Source organism: Petaurus breviceps, unplaced genomic scaffold (genome assembly GCF_028583685.1).
Source record: "Petaurus breviceps papuanus isolate PSGF00001 unplaced genomic scaffold, PetGlider_PUasm1.0 80, whole genome shotgun sequence".
Taxonomy (NCBI): domain Eukaryota; kingdom Metazoa; phylum Chordata; class Mammalia; order Diprotodontia; family Petauridae; genus Petaurus; species Petaurus breviceps.
In genome coordinates, this window is record NW_027186540.1 from 14,271,711 (window position 1) to 14,280,733 (window position 9,023).

The window sequence follows — 9,023 nt, forward strand, 5'->3', positions numbered from 1 at the left end:
ATTCTCTTTATTTTTCCTTCACCCAGATTTATGTGAAATACAAGGACTTGTATACTGTGGAACCCAACAATGCACGTCAGCTGGTGGAAATTGCAGCCAGGGACATTGAAAAACTACTTAGCAACAGATCCAAAGCCCTGGTGGTGAGTTTAAATTGCATTGATTTTTTTTCATCTGTTTCTTATATATTTTAAATTATTCATATTAAATCAGATGATGGAGGGCTATATTTAACTTCATAAGTGTTTATCTGAGGTATTTGGGATATAGTATATTAATGTGTTCCTTTTTTCTCCATGGATGTACGGTGGACATGAACTCATGTGGTGGCTTACTAACCTATATATTAGGTGGCGATTGATGAAGTAATTTAAAAAAAAGAGGATTGGAGGCAATTAAAAAAAATAAACCTTCAGCATGACTGAAGTAGGCCAATTATTATCATTTGTGATTTAGGGAATGTAAATAAATAAAACTTGAGAGTATATTGAATTTAGCATCCCTTTAAAGGTTTGTACATATTTATTACATGAATGAAAGCTTATTTAGCTAAAACAAATAGCTGTTTGAGTATTTTGGGTTATGTAAGTTCCAATGATAGTTTAAGTTGATACCTGTCAATGTAGCATTCCCTACTACCATCATTTTGGGGCTATAATAGTTAGCAGTCAAGTTATATAGTGGAATGAGAAAAGAATATAACATATCTTCACATGTTTAAATTAGAATGTAACTCCATTGAGGGGAGACATTGCTCCTTCCTATCCTCTGTAACCTAAATTCCACAAAACCTGAACCTATATGAAACCTATGGGAGAGGGGAATTTGAAAGGAATCAAAATATATATTAAGATAGTAGGTGATGATTGTGATTGTTGAAGGTATAGTTATTGAGTTAAATGTAATTGTGTGTGTGTAAGAGAGAGAGAGAGAGAGAGAGAGAGAGAGAGAGAGAGAGAGAGAGAGAGAGAGAGAGAGAGAGAAAGTGAGAGTGTGCTATAAAATTGTTGGATTTTAAAGTCACTTGAATGAATGAACATTTTTCAAAAAGTCACAAAGAGGAGGGATACTTTAATGAATTGAAACACTGGTGTTTTATCATATTTCAAATAATTACAAGATGGCATTTTTAATCATACACAGATAGGTAGGAAAGACTGGTAACAAAAGAAAATTCCTCTGAGTATAACTTAACAAGGTAGCAAATAATATTGAGCACCCACAGGGTATATGGCCTTGTGTTACATTTTAAAAACTAAGTATCATTCTTGTCTTCAGTGAGTTTGGGGAGTAACAAAGGGTGAAAAATGAGCAGCTTATAGTGAATTTTACTTTTTATAGAATGGTTGGACAATTAAATATGCTGGTTAGCTGAGAGTTCCCCTTAAGAGTTTTTTTTTTACTTCTTTTCTGTCATGGACCCCTTTATTTGTCTAATGAACCCTATAGACTCCTTAGATTCATATAGTTTTTAAAATTTATAATCAAAGGAAATTTCATCCAAAGGTTAAAAAAAATTAAAATGAAATTTTTTCTACACCAGAATTCCCAGGATACTTCCCACCCTCTTCAAACTTTCTACATTTCTTGTGGACTTCAGGTTAAGAACATTTGGAGTCTATAGGATTGCTCATTTTCTAAGAATAAGGATAAAAATGAACTTAACACTAAAGCTAGGCTGAAAATGATTTAATCTTCCTTTGATTCAGGAGGAAATTAAAGCTCTTACCATGCCTCGGGATTATAGGAATAGCTCAAATTTATATGATGTTTTAAAGTTTACAAAGGCTTTCTTCACAACAGTCCCAAGTTAAGTAATATAAGTATTTTTAAAGAACTTGGGAGGTTTTGTGATTTTGCTGATGGACATATAGCTAGTAGATAAAAGAATTCGGAACTGAACCCACATCTCATGAAGTCTGGTTCAGTGCTGACCCTTGGATTGCCCCATCTCAAACAGGTTTCACATAAAACAGGTATAGGACACTGGGCTAAATTTTATTGACTATTTATTGAGGAAGTGGACTGAGACATGCTACTAAATTAGACGAGTTGGAAATCTCAGTTCAAGAATCTTAGTTCATTGTCAAAAAGGACTACAATGACATTACTATGTTGGAGTTGAGGTACACTGTATCTGACTGTGGTTGATCAGATTAATATGACCTTGGAAGTACCACAGATTATAATAACACTTGGAAGTTGGGCACAGATAGTCCATATGAACATTTGGAGTGGGGATATCTCTAAATTTGTACATCTCATAGAGGTATCAAGATAGATAGATATGGATATATATATATATATATATATAGATAGATAGATAGATATAGAGACACATATATTCTAACATTTTTTCCTCTTTTGGCAGCATTTTTTATCTACTATGTAAAAAAAAAAGTTTACCTTAAATTGTCTCATATCTGTGATTTTCCTTATTTATCTACTTGAACTTGGCCCGCTTCCCTTTACTAAAAGCATTTTGTATCCCCGTTTCAATATGTGTCTTGATGTTTTCTCTATGCACTTTTGTGTACTGCTATATTTATCTGCCTTCTCAACTGTTTTCAGAAGGAGATCGAATAGAAATGCTGTTAAAACTCTGTTGCATATTCTTTGACACTAAAACTTTCCATTTCATAGATGAATAGGTTTTGTGGTGGAAATAAAACATAAAAGTTTTAGTTCAGATGGTGGATAGAACACCAGGCCTGGAGTCAGGAACACTTGCATTATCTGGCCTCAGACACTTAACCAACTGTGTAACTCTGGGTAAATCACTTTACCTCTGTTTGCTTCAGTTTCTTTATCTGTAAAATGGGGTAAAAATGGCACTCACTTCTCAGGGTTGTTGTGAGGACTATGTAGGATAATAATTGTACAGCACTTAGAATGGTCCCTTTCCTTAGTAGACACTCTAAACATTAGCTATTATTATTATTATCATTATTATTGTTAAAGTTATTAAAGCTTAAAACTTTACTAAGACTATTGGGACACCCAGAATGTGGGGGATTTTATTCTTGCAGGTAGCTCTCCAGGAGGAACTTTTTCCACATTTCTGCAATTTAAGGGCTTGGAAGATTGCCAGGGGTCATTGAGAAGTTGTTAGGACTTGAGCCCATTTCTTCATTTTGCCAAGACTTGCTTTCTGTTGCAAAAATCAAGCAGCCTCCTATGGATCCTGAGAATCAAATACTGTCTGGAACATCCTAGGCAGTTAATAAATGTTTACTTATTGATTGACTGATTGATTGAATCTGGCATATTTTTAAAAAATCTTCGTCACTCCTTTCTGAAAAGTCTTCTCAATTTAGGTCCTGCATTACCCCTGTGCAGTCTTCTGTTAGAAATGACAGCTGACCTTCACCAGTCTCTGTGGATGGAGAAAAGGAACCTGACTTCTCCACAGGCATTACCAGACACCATTGGGCTAGGCTGAAATGTCTGCAAGTGTTAATGAACAATTCCAGGAGGGAAACTGATGCAATAAAACCACCCGTCCTCCAGCAATAGCTCCTGCGGGATAGCAGTGAATGACATCAGGCGCCTCATTGTTCACATATCAGCCTAGCTGAGGGACTACACTGAGTAAATGAAGGTCCCTAGGCACTTTGCTGAAGCAAAGTTGGGGGAAGGTTATCATAAACAAATACTGGTGGTGATTTTTCCAATTATAGCTTTACTTGTTTCCCTCAGGTTGCAAGGGTAACTTTAATTAAAAATTAATGCATCCATTATGAAGCTCTGAAAATTTTCATACACCCTTGCTTTTTACTTCAATATCACTGCTCAGCTAGTTGCAGGATGTAGAGGGAAAACATAGCTTAAGCACTTTCTAGTATTTAGTGGTTCTCTTGGCCATCTGGATCACTTGTATTTGGTGAAAAACCGTATTTTCTCACCTACTTGGGACATTTTTCTAAAGCAGTTTTTCTTTTCTTTTTCCTTTGTTTTTTTTTTTTTTCATGGATCCCTTTGGCAGTCAGGTGAAACTCATGGACCCCTTTTCTGAGAGAGATTTTTTTTTAAAGCACACAATAAAACACATGAGATTACAAAGGAAACAAATGACAGTGACAAAAATAAAACAAAGTACAGATGTCAGATTAAGAATATTCAGAAAATTATTGCTTTCTATATTAATATAGTTTCAGTATTCACAGATTTTTCTTCCAGAATGAATTTTAGCTTGAAATTGACTTTTTCTAATGGGGTAAAAATCAGTTTCATATTATTTAAGGGCATATTATTTATGAAAATTTAAGGCACTATTTTTGTCATATCTCAAGTATGAATTGGGAACTTCTATACATTTTATATATAATATGCTTTTAATGTATCTTATATTCATTTGTATACAATATGTTTATAACATGTATACATATGTGCATACATATACATAACACTGCTTATCATGGAAATGTCAATTACTTCCTTTATATAGATAGTGTCATATTTACACAATGCCATCTGGATCTGTGTTAGATATGCACATTTGCATAGAAATCAAGCAATAAATATTTGAGCAACTATGTTATTGTGGACACTGTACTGGGCACTAGGGATTTAAATACAAAAGTAAGACAGCCCTTGTCGTGAAGGAATTTATATTCCAGTAGGAAAATTCCATGGATATAAAGAAGTAGTGGCCAGGTAATAGAATTTTGGCATGGGAAACTGAAAAGATTAAGAACAGAGCCATAGGTCAATAGATTGTCACATCTTTCTTTGAAAGAAGAAGAGGTTAGGGTGGCTGGGTGGCACAGTGAGTAAAGCACCAGCCCCAGAGTCAGCAGGACTCGAGTTTGGTTCCGGCCTCAGACACTTAACACCCACACAAAAAAAAACTAGCCCCGTAACCTTGGGCAAGTTACTTAACACCCTCCAAAAGGCAAAAAAAAAAAAAAGAAGAAGAAGAAGAAGAAGAGGTTGAAAGAGATAGCAGAACTTTGTGTACATACCTGGAAGCAGGGAAGATAGTGAAGAAAAGAATGTCCCATTTTAAAAGCACCAAACGTATTCACTTCCATGATTTTAATTAATTTAAAGTAGGTAGCATTATACAAATCATATGGGCATACCCTTCATATCATATTTCATATATATGTAAAATATACATATATATATATATAATTTTTTTTTGAACTTTACAACAACTTTGTAAGGTGGATGCTATTATACAGATGAAATTGAGAGTGAGTAGTACTAAGTTACTTGACTAGAGCTAATAAGCATCTAAGGTAGGATTCAAGCTCAAGACTTCCTGATTCCCAATTTAGCACAATTCACTGTGACCATGAGCTTCCTTAACAAGAGAAGAATTCCAGCTTCTCCCTGAAATGCAGCTTTAATTTCTCATTTTTAATTAGGGGATATCTAGAATAAAGAAAGATTAAGGCCATCCTTTTCCAAATATTTGGCAATTATACAAATCTTTCTGTAGGTTGGAATGAATAATGGACTAGTAATCTGCCCATATTTCTTGGTCACATAAACTGAAGAAATAACCTGATTATACAAAATTAACCATGCCATGCTGTTCCTGATGTCAAATTTTCCATGCCTACTTGGCTAACATAATTAAAGCACTATGAAATCATAAAACCTAGGAGGAACCTTAAGACCTTAAACCAATATGTGTTTATTTATTCATCTGTGTATGTATGTATGTATACCAATATCCTGCTATTAAGGACATACATTTCTAAACTACTCAGGAAAACTAGGAATATATTCTCCTCAAAAATCTTTAGGCTTGGAGAGACTCCACACTCTTAGCAGTTCATTCTGGCTTTTCAAGGATATTTATAGTCTAGGAATTATGTCTCGCCCAACTTATCCTATTTTAACTTAAGTCCATATTTTGTTGCTGTTTGTCTTTTGTGCACATAACATTTTTTGAAGACAGTTAAAAATCATACCTCAAGTCCTGCTGCAGACTCAGTAACATGATCTTCCATTGAGAGGGAGGGTGTATTACAGGAGAGAGGGTCCGTCTTAGAGGCAAGAAACTTTGTGTCCAATTCTTCCACCTGGTACTTAGTGGCCATGTGACCATGACAAATCACATAACCTCTCAGCATTTGACAATTTTATAAGACCAAATCTATTGCCAGTATGTACCAGTGAAAGGGGTTTTCACAAAACAGTTCATGGTACACATGGAATCACAGATCCAGATTAAAAAAGAAAAAGAACTGTTCATCATAGACCTATTTTCCATCTCTAATATATTTTAGCTCTTCCTTAATATTTTTCAAATCTCTTTAAAGCATGACGAGCAAAAAGTGGTTAAGCTACTTTGATAAACATCTGCCCAAGAGTAGTGGGTGAGAATCAGCAGCATATGTTTCTTCCAACAAAGTTTTGCATGTAAGAATTTTAAAAAAATAATAGCTGTATATTAAATGGCTACGTTCAAAATAATCCCAACTCCCCTGGCCTCTTCCAAAACAAAACCCAGTATCGTAGAATCTTCTCTCCAGGATTTTCCAGTAATTTCTGAGAGTATAATAAGTTCAGATTTGTGTTAGAAAAGCAATAGATTGAATGTTGCTTCCTTAAGAAGATAAAAAAAAAGTTACAATGAGAGATGCTGTTACAGTTTACAGATGCAAAATCATCCATCTTGGATCAGATTCAATCTAGAGGAGATTCAATCTGGCCCATTTGTGTTGACAAGCGTCACAAATACTTAGGCTCCTTGAGTCTATCCATTATGGCGAATCTTTAATAAACTTTGCTTTACTTTGGCTGAGACAAAAAAAAAATCATCCATCTTATCTGCACAGCTACCAGGAAAACACCAAAATACTGCACAGTTACAGAATGTCTCTGTTGTCTCTAATTCTTACATTATTGGTTAAGTGAGGTCATGAAGACACTGTTAAAATCACCAAACAAGAGGTGGCATTGTAACATCAACAGCAGGATTTTGTAGCCTCACCATTGCTCTGACTGAAATGAGAATAACCAAGCCTTCTATGAGTTTATTAACTCTTTTAGTTCCAAGTCCCTTTCTTTGAAAAATTAAAGCTATTTGTTTGATAACATGGCATGTGGGGATGTTTAAGCAACAGATTTTAATGCCTCTGCTTGTTTATCCTGTCTTTTCTCAGAAAACCCAGGCTCAGATGTCAAATAACAAATAATGATGGCTCATATCCAACAAGAGAGTATATGTAGAGAGAGGATTCACTGCCATCTATATCACTGCTTCTGTCATTTTTTTTAGTGGCACAACAGCATAATAAGTGTCTCCTTGAATAAAAAAAGAAGGCCAATAAATAACATGCTATCATCACTCATCTGGCCAGCATGATGTGAATGTGCCCAGAGTGGTTTCCTCTAAGATGTCTGTATTTTGGATATTTTTGTTAGGATTTCATAAATAATGCGACCATATTGCAGAAATATTCATTTGAACACATTTCAGTTCAATGTAGGTTTGCATTTCATATTACAATGTTATTTCATAAATGAGATTTTTTTCCCCTAGTAGCTAAATGATGTCTAATACCATAGATAGTTCCTGGAAGGTTGAATAGTGAACTTGGTCTTATTTTGTCTAATTAAATTTAATAACAATTTTACAGAAAATCTAAGTAGCTAAGTAGCCTTTAGAGTTTTAAAAGTATAATTTATCCTCAGAAATTCTCTGTAGGGAGGAATCTTTTTCTCTTTCTGAGATAAAAAAAATTAAGCAGCTTATACCATAGTTCTCAACTGCCTTTGGCTTTCTAAAGATTAGAAACAGAATGATTTCGCCTTTCACTAAACACACTGACTTCAGGACTGCTTGTAAGGGCAAACAGTGAGAGCACTGTCTGTGAAATGTGGTGAAACTGTTACACCACTCCCTCATAATGCCTCATTTCTATACAATTTCAATGCTTTTTTTTTTCCTTATAAAAGAAATGCTCTCACAAAAGGAGATTGTTTTGGACAAGATGACTGTCAATTTAGCCATGAGGCATTATGGCAAAATAACCACTGTAACTGACCACAGTGTCCAACATTTTGTCAGTAATTTGGGTGGTAACTTAGAAATATTGGTATCAAACAGTCAGATCACAGAAAGCAAATAGAGACATAACTAAAACAGCAAAGTAGTCTTGGGACTGCTATATGTTAGATGACAGAATCCAGGGTCAAAAAATCTTGTTTAGATGAAATGACAGCCCAAAGTGAGTAGATGAAATTAATAGTGGTGAAAGGTACAGTCTTGAGGCTAAAACCTCCATATTTATGCAAGTATAAGATTAGAAAGATGTGATATAATATATGGGAAAGACTAGAGGTTTTTTATGATTCAAAATTCAACATAAGCCAACAATTTATCAGAGATTCTATGGAAGATAAGGCAAATGTAGGTTTCATTAATAGATGATAGATTCCATTTCAAAGAAGATACCACTTCTAATATGTTTTTTGTTAACCAAAATGCATTGTGCTCTCTGGACCCTTTATTATTAGGGAGTGGATACTAGCAAACAAATGTGCTTATAGCAAAGGGTGACCATAATGGTGAAGAATCTGAAAAACAATGTCTCAAAAATGGTTAAAATATTAAGAAACATTAACCTGGAAGAAGACTTTTTATGCTTCCGGATGATGTAAAAATTGTGGCCAGTCAGACCCCAGGGACACTTTGTCTTGTGTTTCCTCCATGTTGGCTGAAGGGAGGGGAAGAAAGTCACATCTGGAAAACTGAGAGCTATCAGGTTCTGGGGGCAGCTTTGCCTTGTCACAATAATTAAGCAAAATTCTATTGAATACTATACTTGAAAGTAATAATTTCTTTTTAAATGTATTACAATTTAAACTTTTCACTGTTGTGTTTTTCCTTTTATAATTTTAATTGGAGGTGTTACTCTGACATAATTGGTCTTGTGCTTATCAAAATTGTTTGATTATAGCTTAATATGGTTTCAGCCAACAGTATATACACTGACTTATTTCACTGACACATATAGGAAAGAATTACAGCATTGCACCTTTTTTTGTGGGATTCATTTATG

The 9,023-nt window shown here is 34.6% G+C and overlaps 1 protein-coding gene across 1 annotated transcript in view; it reads left to right on the plus strand.

Moving 5' to 3' along the window:
- The window catches only part of LOC138176024 (voltage-dependent calcium channel subunit alpha-2/delta-1-like), a 164,400-nt gene extending 159,514 nt beyond the window's left edge, over nucleotides 1-4,886 (plus strand). Inside the window, exon 3 of the mRNA XM_069106748.1 lies at nucleotides 27-4,886. Coding sequence (XP_068962849.1) covers nucleotides 27-194 — 168 coding nt within the window. The 3' untranslated portion in view covers nucleotides 195-4,886. The remainder of the gene's footprint in view (nucleotides 1-26) is intronic.
- Nucleotides 4,887-9,023: the final 4,137 nt, after the last annotated feature.